Genomic DNA, 18983 nt, shown 5'->3' on the forward strand with positions numbered 1-18983 from the left:
CCACGATGCCACCCACAGAGTAACAGTAAAAAGTATCACTGTCCAAATTTACTCTGAAAGGTACAATTTCTTCTAAACTTTACTTGAGTAGGAATTAAATAAAAGTAACTTGTTATTACCCACCTCCGGTATTTAATCATCTACCGAAAGAACCCTGACATCCATCACCAGTTCCTGCCACACTTCATTAGCATCGTACAATGTTTTGCTCTTAAATGTTACTTCATGATGTACTTACAAACTGTATGCTGTATTGTGTAGGTATTTAAACAACCTAATAAAAAGCTGATTTTAAATTAAAAATTGTTGCAGAAATTAAATAACTAGAAATAACCATAACATCTCTACATTTAACATTTGATATGGACATTGCTTTACTCTGGGATGTTTTTTGGGGCAGTTGTCTTAATTTGTGTGATACGAAAGGTCACCTACCTGAACAAATCACTCCAGCATCATATATGTGAGGAGCTGGAATAAAACCCAGTGCTCTGATTTGATCTGTACTTTCAGACTGACACATGGACAATGTTGGTTCTGTCCCACTGCAGGAAACTTCTGTAAGAAGCTCTTGTCCAGAACCTTCTCCAAAGTGAGCTCTGCGAGGTGCTGATATAGCAGAGCCACAGTCCAGCTCTCTACACACCACTGCAGCATCATTAATGTCCCAGTAAAAATTAACTACCGTCCCCCACTGTCCCTCACGATTCACCTCCACCGTCCCAGCACAGCGACTGCCTCCCTTCACCAGCCTTACATCCTCAGGTCCTGGAGAGAGACAAGACAGGCGGTATTTAGAGAAACTCTCACAGGCACTATAGACAATCCTGGACTATCAGACAGAGTGACATTTGATGCAAGTGTACTCTTGTTCAGGCTCAGCTGTTCACTAATTCATCCCACAGACATGTGCAACATTTTTTCTTCTCATTTTATTAATCACCAATAATGATGAACACTAAAGTTGTAAACACTGTGGAAGTGAGTTGTATTAAGGTGCTACCAGACTTCTGTTCAGTTTTGGTAAATTTGACTGCAAAATGCCAGCTCTGCAAATAAACACAGGTTGCTTTTACTTCACCAGAGAGGGACATTTCAGGAAACAGATAAGTGAAGAAAAAAATAAATTACCTTGAAAAATTCTTTGTTCCTGTTTATTTCAAAAACTGATCATTTGTAATATGAACAGCTGATGTACACTAAAAGTGAACACATTTTATTCTGATACATTTTAAGAGAAATAAGAGCTCCATTATAAAGTTTTTTTTCCCTTTACACATTGTTACCAAAAAATCTAATACCACTGGATTCTCGACCTCAAACGGGTGGGGCAGTGGGTGACTCAAATGTACAGTATATATGTATATATTCCCTGGGTATAGAACTGTATCATATGAACAGGAGTCAAACTGACCTGTGTTGGCACAAAAAAGACCAAACATGACAGTGACATATTTCAATTGTTTCAATATGGCTAGAAAGTTATCAAGTTCAAGTTGGATATTAATTCAACAATTTTAGTCACTTTCAGACTTGAAACAACAGCAACAACAGAGACAAGGAGTTTCCTTCCATCCTTCAGCACAGTGGTCTCCAACATGGTGCCTGCGGGCACCTGGTAGCCCGCATGTAGTCTGCGAGTGCGCCCGCCAAGCACGTTCTATAAATAGGCTCAATTTTAATTATTGATTTTAGTTTTTTTAGTATACTTACAAAAAAATGAACAAGTGTTATTTTAACATTTCATATAACATTAAAACATCAAATCAAATGATCATTTAAAAAATGTAAATATTTAGAAGTTTACACGTTATTAACGTACGTAGCGTATGTTTCTCATAGGCTATTCTTGAGGTGGTAGCGAGCTGACGGCATAAACAAGGTAAAAGACACAGAAACAACAACAGAGACAAGGATTTTCCTTCCATCCTTTAGCACATCCCCACAGAATTTATTGAAGTCGTTCTTTTAAAATGTCCAAGTTAAGGGCAAGAAGCATATCATTCAGCCTATGCCACAACAGATTCTAAATTCGAGATTTGGAGGTAGAGGTTGTCAACAGTGCAGAACTTCTGCAATATCTACATACGTGCAAGTCAGTCTTCACTAAATGCATCTGTTGAATTGTTTTGAAGATAATACCAATATTTATTGGAGCCCTGTGATTTAATGAACAGACTAAGGGCAGCTGCACAAAAAGAACTTCACTAATGGGGAAACAAACAGGCCCCCAGGTGTAACGGGGCTGACAAACACAGTTCTGTATGATGAAGAGACACCAATCTTCACCCTGAGCTGAGAGACACTGAGCTGCTGCTCGACATTTCAACACTCAAATGAAGACACAGCCCTCACCGACACGACCAATCACGATGAACTCTGCCTTATTAGACACAGGGCAGGAAATGCATAAAAGTCTCAAACAAGTGAACAGCTAATCAGAAGATGCCACTCTACATTTTACCATATATATACAAAATACACAACTATTTCCTCTGCGGACACCTCCATCGACTGAAAAGTACATCCCTATAATGATGAATCGGAGCGGAAAAGGGACACAAATTCTTCTGAGACAAAGAACCACACAAGAAGAAATGGAATGAGTGGCAGAAGACAGTTGAAGAGAAATGACAATTTAATAAGGTCTATGAAGGAAAAAGCACAAAGCATAAGAGTCCTGTGGTGACATTTCAGTGGTTCAAGAAATAACCACATTTACATTACCTTAATGAATGCATTCCAAATTGTTTACAAAGATTCTCTATGGGCAGGACTGTAACTTATACAAATTGCTACAAAAAATAATCCAACAATCCAAAGAAAAAAAAATCCCCTATTTTATAAATTTCAGTTATTTAAAAAGTTTTTACAGTAATACAGTATATGATGTGCACTAGAAAGGCGTGGAGATGCTTGTAGGTTGACATATCATTTATCGGAATGATAGAAAAGATTTAATTTAGCGCTCTTATCAAGAAGAAGAAGAACAAGCCATTGTTATTGCAATATCACTTTTCTCACCTTACTTTTGGCAGAAGTCAACTACAATTTTGAAAAGATCTTTAACTTTAATTGACCTTTAATTTAATTAATTTTATTGAGAAAAAAACACCACATTTCCAAAGACCTGACTTGACTAAATGTTCCCATAGACCTTGTCCGTGGTCCTGTCACTACATGCATGCTTTCCAGACTTGACCCGTGCTCTTGACCAGGACCCATGCCTACATCAGACTCAAGAAACCAAACCAGAGCTCCTACCTGCTGAAGAAAGCAGAAGAATCACAGGGAGGAAACGGAGAAGCAAACAGCTCCACATAGTTGGCAGAGCACACAAGCACTGTTCTGTGTGATGTGGAGACACCAACCTTCACCCACAGCTCTCAGAGAAACTGAGGTGCTGCTCAGTGTTACAGCACTTAAATGAAGACACAGCCGAACCTGACGCCACCAATCGCACTGAGTTTTACCTTATTAGACACAGGGCAGGAAATGCTCTCAACCCTCATACAGGTATAACAGCAAATGAAAAAGTAGCATGATTCATTTTACCAAATCTGCCAAAAAATATAACAATGTGGACACCTCCTACAACACAGATAATGAGGAAACACACAGAGGGGAAAAGAGACATGTGTTTGTGACAGAGACAGTAGCTGCAAACGAATGGAAAAAAGAAAGGAATGGGCTGTATATTGCGAAAAAAGTACAACTGTATTTAAAAAATGAAGTGTGAAATGTAGGAGTCTTCTTCTAACTATTTTCTTTGTGTCTGAGACACTACAGCAATTGAACATATGTCTCTGGTGTTTTTATTCAACCTTCCCATAATTCCCTGTCAATAATTTGAAAATAATTACGTACTTCTGGTGGTCTCTGGCAGTGCTTTTACAGACTGTTCAATGACCTGTCATCTTATTTATCTTGTTGCACCATGTCTTGTTACTGAGCATTACGCGATCTCCCCCATTCCTTTCATATCACACCTGCACGATGCACGATTCATTATCTCAGTATTTCATCGCCAGGCTCTTGGAAGTATGGCAGCTCACATTTTTACCCTTCATCTTCTCATATGCATGTAGATAGCTGTGGTAAACCAACATGTACAGTATAAGATGATAATCCCTCATAGCGGAAATACATATGGACTTAAACCTCTGTCATATGACTGCAAGCTTCTGTCATCCAAAGTAGCTTTAATAGAGAGGGTAAATAAAAAAAAACATTTTCCAAACAGTTTGCAAAAAAGTTATTTCGTTTTTCTGTGAATGTAAATGAAAATTAAAGAACAATTATTTGAACACGAATTACTTTGAGAAGCTGGAGGAAATAACTGTCACTGTGACTTCTCTTCTTTACGTCTTCCCCATAAATCCTTCAACGAATAGAGCACTGCATTTCAAATCTAATGCTAAGTGATGCTGGTGTCCCATGCAACCCAAAGAGAATGACTGCATACTTGAACAGTTCAGGTTGATGTCTAATTACTGCATTGCAGTGTGTTGTATTGTGATCATTCTGTGGTTGTTGTGTTCTCAAAGCTCACCTTTCTCCTTGCTTGGATGATTTCATGGAAGCATTTTAAAAGATTCATCAGGATTCACTCCAAATCAATTTCAACAAATCAACAAGTTTTCTTAATAAACAAGCTGAAACGTGCCTTATTCCACATGCAAGATTCTAGAAAAAAAAACAAGAAAAACTCCCCCACAGCTAGTCTGTAAGCTCCTACGTCATTACCGTATTCAGTCGTATAGCATAACCACAAAACAGATTCCACCACAGATGTTGCACCTGTTAAAGCAGCAGGTAGTGTATTTCTGCCTTGCACTTAAAATGCCCGTGGTCTGAATCCTGCTGTAGTACCTTTGAGCACAATACTAAGCTTAAATTGCTCCTCAAAATGTTTGACAGTTGAAACTGTAATACATTTATTCATTTTGCTGATGCTTTTCTTCAAAGCAACTTACAATTATTTACCCATTTAAACAGCTGGGTATTTTTACTGTAGCAGCTCAGGGTAAGTACCTTGCTCAAGGCTACTACAGCTTGACATGAGACTAAAACCTGCAACCTTTGGGTACAAAATCAGCAGCACTAATCACTATGCTACCAGAAATGGCTGAAAAATGATCCTCTGCTAAAGAGTTACATTACGTTATTCATGAAACCTTGTTCACTGAGTCCCTTTGCAAATGCTCAGGTCACTCAGAAACAGCTTAACAAGTCAATCTGGAGAAATCACCAGCTTCTTAAATAAATATAACTTGATGACTGAATTCAGTTCCTTGAATTCAAGTAGTATATTCAGTAGAGAATTTACCATCTTATGCTGCTTAGCAGCACCGTCTCACCCGCCTAACCTATATTTTTGTGCTTTCATCTCAAAGTAGTGTAGTTCAATATCTCAGTTTCTTCTATATTTTTGTAAAATGAAGGTATCTCATCAAGAGTTCACCAAACTGTCACCAGAAAAAAGATTAATTCTACCTATTGCCTTTCACTCATTTTATCTTTTACTACAGTGTTTACCTCAGCAATTTCATCAAATATCCAAGAAAATAAACATAGCACATTACTAGTACCTGAGGGTACATTACTATGAGCATCAACCTTGATTTATCATGTTCCCTATAAACATTTCAACCTGGATAACATGTGACTACTGAATCTGTAATAAAACTGGTGCATCAAACAAGCCAAATGGAATAACTGCATATAAACAGCAGCGCTGTTGTCTCACAGCACCCGGGTGCAGAGTTTGCATGTTCTCCCTGTGTCAGCGTGGGTTTTTTTGGGTGTTCCAGTTTTCTCCTACAGTCCAAAGACATGCCGTTCAGGCTCACCCGTAGTGTGTGAGTGACAGAGAGACAGTGTGTTCCACTGATGTATGGATGAGTGACCCTTTGTAAGTAGTGTATCTAGCAGTGTAAGTCACCACGGTGAATAAGGTGTGTGGGCTGATAACACTACAACAAGCTGATTTTATTTCTAAGCTGTTGCCAGTCATTCAGGCTTCTCAAACACTTCTTGCACCATCTTGTATACTACTCACAGACTGTGTAACAATGGAACTGCACTAAGCTTTGAGGGGGCAGGGTGCAGTGGCGTGGCCCAGTTTGGCCTATGTCTGCTGTGTGGTGGGTCTGGGGTTCAAGCCCTGCCTGGGGTGCATTGTTTTGGACTGGTATCCCATCCATACTGTGTCCCCTCCAGCCCCACATTACCAGGTGGGCTCCAGCCTGCCAAGACCCTGCTTGGAATGAGCAGTTATAGACAATGCAATGTAATCATCCTGTGGTTGGGAAACCATCTTCAACAGAAAAAATTGCTTCTTCAACTTTCATCATATTTTTTTTTTTTTACCATGGGCTGCCTAGTGCTACCCTGCCTCACCTTCCCTCCTTCATTTGGTATCAAGGAAGCAACATGTTTGTAAATTCAGTACTATAGCTCTAGAAATGACAGCAGCTCACATTTTTATTTATTATTTTCACATACACAGTTAGATACCTGTTAGAAATTTGTATTTTAAATACGAAGCCAAAAAAGAGAACCATTTACTTCATATCAGCTTCAGAAGCTTTATGGTGTCTAAATGTTCTCACACAAAAAAGAGACTGCCACAGAAGGAAAATACTTCATTTATAGAAAAATTCAATTCTCATGGTTAAAAACTAAATCATTAGCCATTTTCTGAAGGAAACCGGTAAAATAAAACAACATTTGAATACTAAGCAAATATTCAAACACTTCAAGAACAATAGAACATTATCAAACACAACTGTCAGCAGGTTTTTCAACACTATCCTGCCAGTCCCTTCATCTTCTCCTTCTTACAGAGGCTCCTCTCCTACATCATCATAGTCAGTGCTGTCAGCTTCAGGGAGTCTTCCGTCATGGGTCAGTGATGTTGGAATAGTTCTGTGTCCTGTAGGATTATTTGGATAGAGATCTGTAAGAGATTCATATGGTTTGAACTGCAAAAGTGGTTTGCATAATAGATAATGTAATTTCCTGAGCAACATCAGTGACCTTGAAAGGGTGAATAATTTCAGTTTTACAACAACTTACCTAACTGAGACTTTAGGCTTTGCTCCACAGCAGCATCATCATAGTCACTGGTCTGGTCAACTGCGACATCATCATATTCAAGGTTCTGATGTGCAGGGGAATCATTGTAGTACTCCAGTGTATCTACTGTGAAAATCATCAGAAGAGAATATGTGTGACTTTCACAGCATTTCTAACTCTGATGTTAAAAAAATTGGACCAAAATCTCAAGGAGAGCTGCATAACCGTTTCTAGGCCCCATGTCGACTTAAAATTCTCTTTACAGGACCCCCCTTAGAAAATTGTCTTTAAATTTCAGCTAAACACTGTACTGAAAACTGATTTCTCTCACACAGAACTGTCTTAGACACCAATAGCATAGTGATAAATACATATACACTGTTCAAAAAGGGTTTTTACAAACAGATGTCTCTGCAGACTCAGTATCATCAAACCAACTTGGAAAGAGAATTATATTTTTACAGGATGCTAAAACAAATATAATAGTTAACCAGCATTGTTGGAAGAAAAATCCTGATAAAAAGACACAAGTGTCGAGGCAAAGGGCAAATCCAACCTGACTGTGTTTCTTGGATCTTCTTTGGCATAGAGGCATTACCGTGATCTTCTGGACTACCTTCATTCTTTCTCTTATCTAAATAAACAGCCACAGATGCAGATTTCAAACAGCAGGTTTATGTTCTTGAAAATATGCTAAAACTGAAGTGCTTAAAATTTAGCGAAATTGTTTTTAAATTCATATGACATTTAAAAGACACCCATAACTTGCCTAACAGATGGTCTCCTTCAGTTTCCCCCACCTCTTCATAGTCTAAGGGCAGCTCGTCCAGCACATCACCTTACAAACAAAAAGACTTAGTTCATTTATTGCTTTGCCTGTTTTCATTTTTGGGGGGTGCAGCAGCATAGCGCATTTGGGCTGTGCTTGCTCTCTGGTGGGTGGGGGTTTGAGTCTTGCTTGGGGTCCCTTGTGATGGACTGGCGTCCCATCCTGCCATCCTGGGTGTGTTCCCTCCCTCCCTCTCTAGCCTTACGCCCTGTTATGACAGGTTAGGCTCCAGCTCGCCGCGACCCCCGCTTGGGAGAAGCAGCTACAGACAGTGTGTGTGTTTGCTAAAGTGGTTGATCTAGACACACTACTAAATAAAATGATGATGAGAAAAGCCAAAAGTACCACCTAGTAACTCACCTTTTACTGACAGACCATTAAATATTTGTATCCCAAAAAATGCTTTAATTGTGCAGCTCACTGGATTATTGAATGTTTAGAGACATTGGCGCCTCATGTAACCCAAATTACTGAAAATTAGGACAAAGTAAAGAATGTTACAAAGCTAACTATGTTTCCTTGGCCACAAAAGCTGCATTTACTATGTTATTTCCTGTAGTCAAGGTATTCTAATACCTGCATCAATATATTTTGAGGCTGGAAGATACACTTTTCATGTACTGTTGTGTCTTCACAAATCAGACACTCTTACAGTCCAATTTTTAAATTTTTCAACAGCTGTCTGTATCTTCTCTACATTTGTTTGCTGTTCTGTAGTGACTATAAAATGCAATCATAGTTATTCGGGGGTTGAAAAGGTCCTTTAACCTTACCTTGCTCAGTTGCTTGGATAGTATATTTGTTATCAATCTCCTCATAGATGGCTGGATCTAGTCGGTCGTGTTCACTCTTGATGAGTTCTACAGAGAATGTGGAGCAGCATAAGAACTACGAGAAGCACATTGTTTTGCCCAAGCAAAAATAAAAGCGGAATTGTTATTCTTTTTCATCTTGCTATTATTCAACTTCATATACGCATTGTACTGTTGAAAGTGTCCAGATTATATCACAAATCCATATACTGAATGTATTAGCATAGATTATTTTTTTAACTAACTAACTTCCTACCTTTCCTCATCACCCAGTTCTTGTAAATCAGTCCAGCCAACAGTAACAGAAGAAGTGAGATCAGGGACCCAAGAACCACAGAGGACACTGCTGGGACAGACTGGTGTGTTGTGGACTGAAGATCTTTGGGAGGTCCAGTCACTAGTGGGGCAGTTATAGCTCCACCTTGAATGGAGGTTTAGACAAAGTCTTGTTCAGAATGCTAACAATATCATCCACAACTGATAAATACACGAAACAGCATCAGTGGTAGTAACAGTATTACAGTCAGTGTGATAATCAGGGGTTCATGTCCCTCCCAGATTTACCTGCACAGGTAACCCCAGCATCCTGCTTGTGTGAGCAGCTGCTCTGCTGCACTGAAAAAGAACAGTGCCACAGATAGCGCTCACTGCCCCTGCAGTTCACCTCATCCAGCCAGATGACACCATCTCCCTTCTTGAAACTGTCCTCCCTTTCTGCCCTGAGGGCCGCTCCACATCCCAGCTGCCTGCACACCACTGCAGCATCGTCCAGGTCCCAAAAATGATTGCATACGGTCCCCCAAGAGCCATTATGGTACACCTCTACCCTGCCGGAGCAAGTGTCTGTACCCCCCATGAGTCTCAGGGGCAAGTGACCTAGCAGAGGGGGGAGACTCATGTTAGCCAACCAAGAAATGAGTTGATCACATTTATCCAACACTTCCAGTACATATATTCAGTTCTTGTGATCCTCCTCTCTTCTGCTTTAATTTGACAGCTGTGTTCCTAAGAAACACCACGTCATGCCAGTTAGAATAAACATGTATCGATAGCAATAAACATATTTTCAAGGGGAAAATATGGCTGGGGCAGAACAAATTAAAACCCACTAATCATTAATTACTAAAGATTCATACCATTTTCAAATAGTTTGAAACCTATGAAAACAATGCATGAGAAATTAATGACAATACTCTTAAAATAGTGAAATAAAGATTGCTGTTTCTTTCTCTATAACAACTTATGTTTTCTTCCTCTGTTTATTTAAATTGTGTAATTAAAATGTGTGTTGTGGTTGAATTGAATATTCTTTTCATTCATGGGACCACAAGGATTTCTTGTTGAAGACACTAAAATTCTATGCAGAAACTTTTAATTTTTATTCTTCTAAAGACACACTGATTCATTCATTCATTCGTTCATTCATTCATTGAAGTCATAGATGAAACATTGCCGCTCCGTAAACAAGAATACTGTCAAGATTTTTTTCTTCACAATCTTACTTGAACATGAACTCTTGTAAGTGGAAGAGCCACAGTCAGTGAAGTCCAAAGGGGAATTAACCTTATCGGCTTCTGCAAAGAAAATTGAAGAGGAAGACAATTTATGAATAACGTATGAAGAAATACATCAATATACTACTGTATGTGGGCTTACTGTAAAGTTCACCTGAGCAGTGGATCTTAGCCATCTTGCTATCAGTACAAGTGTTCTGCCCCCATGGTGAAAATGGACACTGCCACAGTGAGGAGTCATGGGGGCGACATTTGAGACCATCACCTCCTGTAGGTTCAGGACTGAGCCTGGAGATTGTCTCATCGACTGTCCCCTTTTCTCCACAACCGAGCTGACGACAGATGACGGCAGCCGTAGTCTTTTCCATGTGATTGAAGCACACGCCCCCCCAACTGCTGTTGTAGTAGACCTCTGTATGGCCAGAGCAGCCCTCAGACAAACGCAGAAGCTTGTGCTCTGAGCATGAAAGGGAGAAGAGAAGGCTGAACCAGGAATATTGTCATCATGGGCTTCTGAACTTATCCAGCAGATAAGATGAGGATAAAAAAAATAAAATCTTTCCTGTACTGTACCTGAGCACACAACCCCCACGTCCTCCTTGTGACCACAGTCTTGCTGCTCAAACCGTGCTGAGGGACAGTCCCACAGGGACGACTCGCTTCCTGTACAGCCCAGTCGCCCAAGCCAGATGGGTCCAGATCCTGGGCCAAAGTAGGCTGGTACCGGGTTCTGCCTGCTGAGGGCTGTCCCACATCGCAGCTGTCTGCAGGCCACCTGAGCTTCTGCCAGACCCCAGGAGTCATCACACACTGTACCCCAGGAGCCCCCGTGGAAAACCTCCAGCCTCCCAGCACAGTCTCCATCACCCCCCATCAGCCGGAGAGATCTGTGGTCTACAGGAGCAGACAGTGTGAGGAAACTGACTTGACTTCAGCTGAAGCGCTTCAGGATTGTAAAAATAATAACTAGTCAGAACAGTAGCTTTCCTAGATCACAGTAAACTGACATTAAATTTAACTGGTCTGGTTTGAATACACACACACATTTTCTGAACCGCTCGTCCCATACGGGGTCGCGGGGAACCGGAGCCTACCCGGCAACACAGGACGTAAGGCCGGAGGGGGAGGGGACACACCCAGGACGGGACGCCAGTCCATCGCAAGGCACCCCAAGTGGGACTCAAACCCCAGACCCACTGGAGAGCAGGACCTGGTCCAACCCACTGCGCCACCGCGCCCCCCTGGTTTGAATATGATCTATTAAATGACAATACAGAAATCAAATCTCATTGGGAACACTCACTGGTGCAGATTATGAACACCTGGTCTCTGGGTTTGCAGGTGAGTATTTGTGGAGAGCTGCAGGTCCCCAGATGAGCCTCCGTTCCTGAACACTGGAATCCCGTCACACACCTGTCACCTTCACCTGCCCCAGATGGACGGACCTTCGCTGCAGAGCCACAGCCGAGCTGTCTGCAGACCACGGAACTATCTGTGAAGCTCCAGGACTTCTTGTGGATCCTCCACCATGTCTGGTTATAGAAAACCTCCACCCAGCCCTCACAGTCACTCCCCCCTGACAGCAGCCTGACTTCCCCAACTGAACGGGACGGAGACGAACCTGTAAAAATGAAGGCGACATGTCTCTGAATCATTTCAAATGTGGTGGGCATGTATGTGCTAAGTGCTTTTATAATTTCATTGAATATCCATCCACTTCAGTTCTCTCAGCTTCATTTAACCTGTAGATCCTCACCAGAACAGATCACTCCTACATCCTGTCCATGAGAGCAGGCTGCCCGACTCCATGGGGACACAGCACACTGGGAGAGTTGTGTCTCGTTCCCATGGCACTGAAATACATCAGGCCAGATGGGACCACTTCCTTCCCCAAACCAGGCCTGTCCCACAGCATGACCGCACTTCAGCTGATGGCAGAGGACATCAGAGGCCCTCATATCCCATGATGCATTACACACGGTCCCCCATTTTCCTTTGTATCTCAGCTGTACTCTACCAGAGCAGCGGTCAGGACCGTTCATTAGCCGAAGGCCTGTATACCCTGTGAACACCAGAATGAGCAACGTGGTTAAATTCAGGCAGTTGTTCTTTTTTGCTCGATCACTCTTAGTATTACCGTATTGTAGTAAAACACAACACTGAGGACCTTGTTAAATTTGATTTTTATTTTTTCATGTGTTTTAGCAAACTTAGTGTAAAAGCTAATATTTACAATGATGTCAGAGAAGGAAGACCTTACCAGAACACATCAGTCCAACATCTTTGTCATGGGCACAACTCTGACTGTGCGATGCTTTTGGACAAAACACCAGATGAGACTCGTTTCCTCGACACTGAAACTCCTCGGCCCACACTTGTCCCTCTCCTCGACCAAATCTGGATGTCCCTACCACCTCTGCAGGTTCCCCACAGTCCAGGGACCTACAGACCACCTCAGCATCCTGCCAGTCAAAATCAGCATCACACACTGTTCCCCAGATCTTTCCATGTTGGACTTCCAGTCTCCCAGAGCAAGAGTGAGTTCCTCCTCTTAGCCGAATCCCTCGATGACCTGATGTAAGAAAGAGAATTACTTGCTCATATGATACATTTTGATATTAGAAAAATTTCTTGCTTTTAAGGTTACAGTACTTTCTTTACTGAAATTAGAATTATCAGTGTTTTCATCACCGAAAAAACCAGCTTTCTTCACTTCACTGTTATTCTCTGAGATGTATGGTGCTTTGGAGAAAAGCGTCTGCTAAAAAAATGTAAAAATCATGTAAATGTATTACAGTCATCAATAAACTGCTCTGTGATACCGTAGGTAGAGAAATGTGCAAATGATCATTAAAATACATTCTTTCAATGATCTTTTGTACATTGAAGTTTCTATAAATTATTTTGTAAATTTAACATTATTGTTTTTTATCTGTGAAATTTGACAGGAAAATTGTGTAAGACTTTTTTTTTAACTACTAAGAGAACATTTTCTTATTTTGAGAATTGACGTTTGGTGCGATTAATAAATTGAGGAATGAGGATGCTTTCGAGAGAAAGAAAATAACCAATTAAACAAAAAAGGGGGGTTGAAACATTACACATAATAAAAATGAAATTTAAAAAAACAAGATAGCAGGAAAAAAATGTAGTATACTCTGATGTATATTGTTCCCTACCTGAAAAAGTCATTTGCCCGAAATACATGGAAGGGAAATCCATCTCATTGAAAAGATCTTTTTCACAGTCCCTCAGTTTAGATTCAGACCCTTTGCAGACATCTTCTCCAGTTAACATGTTTTTTACAAAAACTACTTCATATTCTGGTCCACCAAGGAATTGCAAAGGCCCACAGCCCAGCTGTCTGCCCAGCATTGTGATAGCATTTAGAGCCCGATTTATATCAGCAGATACTGGATGTATTGGCCACCACTGTCCCCAATGATAGAACTGCAATGTCCCTGCACAGGGACTTCCTCCATTCACCAGCCTTACTTCTTCAGGTCCTAGAAAGACAAGGTACAGAATCACCCTCTGAAATGCAATCCTCAATGTATACGCTGTCAACAGGAATGAAAAATTTTCCCTCTGAGGAAACTACTACTACCGGTGTACTGTACTCGTGCATTACTGAACTCACTACTGTTGTGCTGTTACAGTGAAGTTATTGGTAAATTAATTATGATTCTGTTTGAGCAAATATTGAATGTATTTAAACGTAAATTGTTTTTCATATTTGAAGTAGGCAAAATGTGAGCTGATTCCATCTACTGGCGGTTTATTGTATATTTTACGCATTACTCAGACTTTTACGCTTCTTCTTTGACAGGAAGTAGTTCTGTTGTTATCATCAATGCACATGGTGAACTTCTCTCCATCCTCAACCTTGCAACAGCATCGCCTGTATGTTTTCATTCAGTTTCACTTTATGAATGTTGTAGTCTCCATTTTGTCATGAGATGTTATAATTCTGAGTAGTTATGTTAATCGTTATTGATGGTTTTGTCTTACGAAAATACTGTAAAAATTGTCTGCTAATGATTAATAAATCAGAGTGAATCTCTGAGGATCAATTTAAGTAATGCATATTTACTTTATACATCAGATTGTTAGAGTTGTGATGCTTTATGGTCTGTATACTTATGTGAACATGGGTCATTGATATACTGTATATTCATTTTTTTGTTTTTAGTTTCACCCTTGCCTAAAACCATTAAACCTGTGGGGAAAAGAAATACTTGTCTTCAGAGTTGTATGAAGGCTGGGAGATGAGCTGACTGTCAAACCATTAAGGCTGTGTAGAGGAGAGTCCAACTCTACCGAAAAATGTCCTTTAGGTACCAAGTTTGAAGTCTTTGAAATGTTTTTTTCTTTCAAAAAAGTACAACATAATGCAGGTTTCATAAACTTTGAAGTCTTGGATTTGGAATTATAGTAAATTTATATTAATTCAATTAAATGATTATAAAACTAAAAGGAGTACTTCTGACTTGCCATTACAAAGAAAATGAGATTTTCACAAACATTTCTGCTGAATGAATTGTGATGTCAGAAAGCTACAGGATGATACAAGGTCATAACAGTAAGAGTGTTATGAGCATTAGATGGTGATGAAGTAAAGTAAGTATTAAAGTATTAAAAACTCACCTGTACAAATCAATCCCATGCCACTGCCATGTGTGCAGTTCTGCTCTAGTCTGTCTGAGGTGAGACACTGATGTAGGAAGGACTCATCACCTTCACACTGGAAGTGTTGAGACCAGATGGCACCTTCACCTCGACCAAAGTGAGACCCTCTGTGTAGAGCTGAAGGACCCCCACAGTCCAGCTCCCTACAGACCACCTGAGCATCCTGCCAGTCAAAGTCAGCATCACACACTGTAGCCCAGGACTGATTGAACTTCACCTCCACTCTCCCGGAACAGCGATCAACTCCACCCTCAAGTTGCACAAAATCTGGAATAGCAAAACAGGTTTGGCAGTTTGCCTTAAAAATTGGCAAAGCAACTCAGTGTTTGATTATGAATTGCTGTACCTTGTATTTCATTGCACTGATGGCAATATAGTGAACCAGTAAAGTAACCTTCAAGTGCAAAATCCAAGAAGACTACATTAAGAAATTAATAAGGAGTAACACAGGTATACTATAAGCTAGAGAAAGCCATGTCATTACGTGTATATAGTGTGACAGGAGAGAGACTCTGGGTTTGCTAAGCTAACTGGGGAAGCCTAGGTTGAGATGCAGGTTTGGGAGGAAATGGGCTTCCAAGATTGAAAGCATTGTTTCCCTGTGTTTGGCTGTTCTAATAAAGCACTTGAGATTAACGCTGCCTGTGCATCCTTCTTTCCCCCATCCAAACACATGACATTATGCACCACAGTATGACAAAAATTTGCTTTCAGGTATACTGAGACTGAAACAAGGGGGTGCGGTGGTGCAGTGGGTTGGACCACGGTCCTGCTTTCCGGTAGGTCTGGGGTTCGAGTCCTGCTTGGGGTGCCTTGCGACGGACTGGCGTCCCGTCCTGGGTGTGTCCCCTCCCCTTCTGGCCTTGCGCCCTGTGTTACCGGGTAGGCTCCGGATCCCCGTGACACCGTATGGGACAAGCGGTTCTGAAAATGTGTGTGTGTGTATACTGAGACTGTTTACTGGAATGCTAATTAACTGAATGAGAGAAGTGAATATTTTGTGTTATGAACCTTTTAAGGGTCAAAATACAGTTCAGTATTTACAGTTATGATACAAGTCCAATTTCAGTAGAAGAGAAGATAGAAATCTGAGGTTCAACCATAAGTTCCATACCCTCCCTATTTCACCAACCATCTCTCTGATGCATTGGTGTACTGTGCAAACGGGGTGCAAGAAAACCATTACAACTGACAGTCTAATACCAGATACTGTATCCTACCTGAGCAGATAACTCCAGCGTCAAACTTGTGTGGGAAGTCTATGTGTCTGAAGTCAACTGCTCCACAGTCCCTGAGTGCAGACTCTGACCCATTGCAGGAAACATCTCTGAGCAGCACCCTTCCAGAACCTTCTCCAAAGTGAGCTCTAATTGGTGTTACTACAGCAGAGCCACAGCCCAGCTGTCTACACACCACTGCAGCATCGTTTAAGTCCCAGTTATACTGGGCTACTGTCCCCCACTGTCCCCAGCGGTACACCTCCACTGTCCCAGAGCAAGGACTGCTTCCATTCACCAGCCTCAAATCATCAGGTCCTGGGAAGAGAGAAGTAATTAGACCACAGCAGCAGACCTTTAGCTCCAAATAAGTAATACAGTTATTAATGAATATTTTCAATGGGAGGGAACTGATGAACAATTCAAAAAAGGGACATCCTTACAATTTTGAAATCAGTCAATGATATATAAAAACTACAAACCACTTCTTATCTGAATAACATCATATCATTATAGTTCCTGTAAACATGGAATACAGAAAGTAACTGACTAAAAATGTACATTTTCTAATAAGAATAGTTTAATAATGCTCATGTTGTGCTTACCTTTACAAGTCAGTTGTACTCCATGTGTGCAGCTCTTCTGTGGTCTGTCTGTGGTGAGACACTCATGCAGGAAGGACTCATGTCCTTCACACTGGAAGTTCTTAGACCAGATGGAACCTTTACCTCGACCAAAGTGAGACCCCTTTTGTAGCGCTGAAGGACCCCCACAGTCCAGCTCCCTACAGACCACCTGAGCATCCTGCCAGTCAAAGTCAGCATCACACACTGTAGCCCAGGAGTGAATGAACTTCACCTCCAGTCTTCCAGAGCAGCGATCAACTCCACCCTCAAGTTTGACAAAATCTGGAATTATAAAACAATACAATAGTGGTGGAAAATTTACCATAAAATGTTGGAGTGAAAAGTAGCTATGAGAACATTTAGGAAATGATCTGTGTGTAAACACATTGTCTCCAATTGCCATAACATCTCCTACCTGAACAGATCACTCCAGCATCAAATGTATGAGGTAAGTTGTGTTCCCTCCCATCCAGTGACTCACACTCCCTCAGTGCAGATTCTGTCCCACTACAGGAAACATCACCCAGGACCATCTTTCCAGAAGCTTCTCCAAAACGGTCTCCACTTGGTACCGACACAGCAGAACCGCAGTCCAGCTGTCTACACACGACTGCAGCATCGTTCATGTCCCAGTTACGGTGATAAACTGTCCCCCACTGTCCCCAACGAAACACCTGCACTCTCCCAGAACAAGAGCTGCTTCCATTGACCAGCCTCACATCATCAGGTTCTGGGGATGGAGAAGAGACTCAGTGACTAAATTAAAGCCAGAGGCACTCAATGAGGTTTGTTCAGAAAGCCAGCAAACTTAGAGAGGATGAGTTACATTTCGCTGATGACTCAACCACTGATGGAAGAAGCAATTTTTTTATACTCAGGTTTGTACATGTATTTATATTTAGTACTTTGTATTTGTGGTTCAAACACAGTCATTTGGAATTACAGATCCCTAATGTGTTTTTTCTGAGACTTTCAAATTTGAATATTTACCTTTACAAGTCAGTTGTACTCCATGTGTGCTGATCTGCTCTGGTCTGTCTGTGGTGAGACACTCATGCAGGAAGGACTCATCACCTTCACACTGGAAGTGTTGAGACCAGATGGGACCTTCACCTTGACTAAAGTGAGACCCCCTGTGTAGAGCTGAAGGATTTCCACAGTCCAGCTCCCTACAGACCACCTGAGCATCCTGCCAGTCAAAGTCAGCATCACACACTGTAGCCCAGGATTGATTGAATTTCACCTCCACTCTCCCAGAGCAGCGATCAGCTCCACCCATTAGTCGAATCATTGGACGACCTGTTGAAAGAGACAGAAGCATATTACACACTTGGCTTTTTTATTTTATCTAAGACTGTGTAACAATTAACAATAAATTCAGTTAACATATGGGTAGAGAAACCAAACATCATTTCTCAGCTCCTCAAGTAAAAGAAAATTGTCCTCCAAAAACTGACTGAAGGTACTTGTCTCTCTTCTACCTTGGTTGAAACCTCTTTTTTGTTCAATAACATAAGAACCTCTTTCTATGTTTAGATGAGCATACATGTTTCTAAGTGGTCTTGTATGTCAGGTCTTTTTTCTGCTGTTCTCAGACCTTCTTGAAGAAAATGATGGAAAGTATTATTACACTTTTACAAATTTCCTAGAACACATAAGAAAGAATTTGGTTCTGGCTCAGAGCTATATAACTGATCATTCTCTAATTCAGTTGTGGACTTTGGGCTCCTGAATTGGCTGTCTAAAGGGATGCTGGATATATCATTTTTATTTGTAAAATAATCATTGTTGACACCTTTTTGTGAAGCCACCAATGATTTAGTATGATCCTTTTGCCCTTGGTCTATGTATCTGCAATTTCTCAGTGTTTAGTCTCTACCTGTTTGTTGCTGTGACCTTGTGTTGTTCATAAAAAAGAGAAAAAAACTGAATTCAGAAACATTGTGTATAACATTACAGAGAAGTACTTATGTAAATGGTTCATTGCTATGGCTGACCACTTAGAAATGTTTTTAGAGAGGATTTTAAGTTGTTTGCTTGTGACAAGGGGGTGTGGTAGTGGAGTGGATTGGACCAGGTCCTTTTCTCCAGTGGTCTGGGGTTCGAGTCCCGCTTGGGGTGCCTTGCGACGGACTGGCGTCCCATCCTGGGTGTGTCCCCTCCCCCTCCGCCCTTATGCCCTGTGCTGCCGGGTAGGTTCCGGTTCCCCGCGACCC

At 41.1% G+C, this 18983-nt stretch overlaps 2 protein-coding genes across 2 annotated transcripts; both read right to left on the reverse strand.

Moving 5' to 3' along the window:
- Window positions 1-9130: 9130 nt before the first annotated feature.
- On the reverse strand, window positions 9131-12193 carry LOC114911061 (scavenger receptor cysteine-rich type 1 protein M130-like). The gene is made up of 7 exons (XM_029254125.1): window positions 11992-12193; window positions 11662-11856; window positions 10809-11129; window positions 10390-10692; window positions 10224-10295; window positions 9286-9597; window positions 9131-9198 (listed from the first exon to the last, which is right to left on the reverse strand). Exons 1-7 carry the CDS (start codon window positions 12191-12193, stop codon window positions 9131-9133), a joined length of 1473 nt encoding a protein of 490 aa, XP_029109958.1.
- Window positions 12194-12276: 83 nt separating this feature from the next.
- LOC114911062 (scavenger receptor cysteine-rich type 1 protein M130-like) lies at window positions 12277-17300 on the reverse strand. Its single transcript, XM_029254126.1, has 6 exons — window positions 17249-17300; window positions 16747-17049; window positions 16145-16459; window positions 14883-15191; window positions 13650-13741; window positions 12277-12297 (listed from the first exon to the last, which is right to left on the reverse strand). Exons 1-6 carry the CDS (start codon window positions 17298-17300, stop codon window positions 12277-12279), a joined length of 1092 nt encoding a protein of 363 aa, XP_029109959.1.
- Between the last annotated feature and the right edge of the window lie 1683 nt (window positions 17301-18983).

Source organism: Scleropages formosus, chromosome 8, assembly GCF_900964775.1.
Source record: "Scleropages formosus chromosome 8, fSclFor1.1, whole genome shotgun sequence".
Lineage (NCBI taxonomy): Eukaryota > Metazoa > Chordata > Actinopteri > Osteoglossiformes > Osteoglossidae > Scleropages > Scleropages formosus.

What these genes read in the sequence shown, in the direction of transcription:
- LOC114911061 (XM_029254125.1), bottom strand. Translation starts at nt 12,193, where the DNA reads ATGAGGGCCTCTGATGTCCTCTGCCATCAGCTGAAGTGCGGTCATGCT. An exon ending in CGTGGGGGTTGTGTGCTCAG is followed by an intron (nt 10,693 to 10,808) that starts GTACAGTACAGG and finishes TTTCATGCTCAG; the next exon opens with AGCACAAGCTTCTGCGTTTG. An exon ending in GGCTAAGATCCACTGCTCAG is followed by an intron (nt 10,296 to 10,389) that starts GTGAACTTTACA and finishes TTTTCTTTGCAG; the next exon opens with AAGCCGATAAGGTTAATTCC.
- LOC114911062 (XM_029254126.1), bottom strand. Translation starts at nt 17,300, where the DNA reads ATGGTCCTGGGTGATGTTTCCTGTAGTGGGACAGAATCTGCACTGAGG. An exon ending in AGTACAACTGACTTGTAAAG is followed by an intron (nt 16,460 to 16,746) that starts GTAAGCACAACA and finishes CTCTCTTCCCAG; the next exon opens with GACCTGATGATTTGAGGCTG. An exon ending in CGCTGGAGTTATCTGCTCAG is followed by an intron (nt 15,192 to 16,144) that starts GTAGGATACAGT and finishes TTGCTATTCCAG; the next exon opens with ATTTTGTGCAACTTGAGGGT.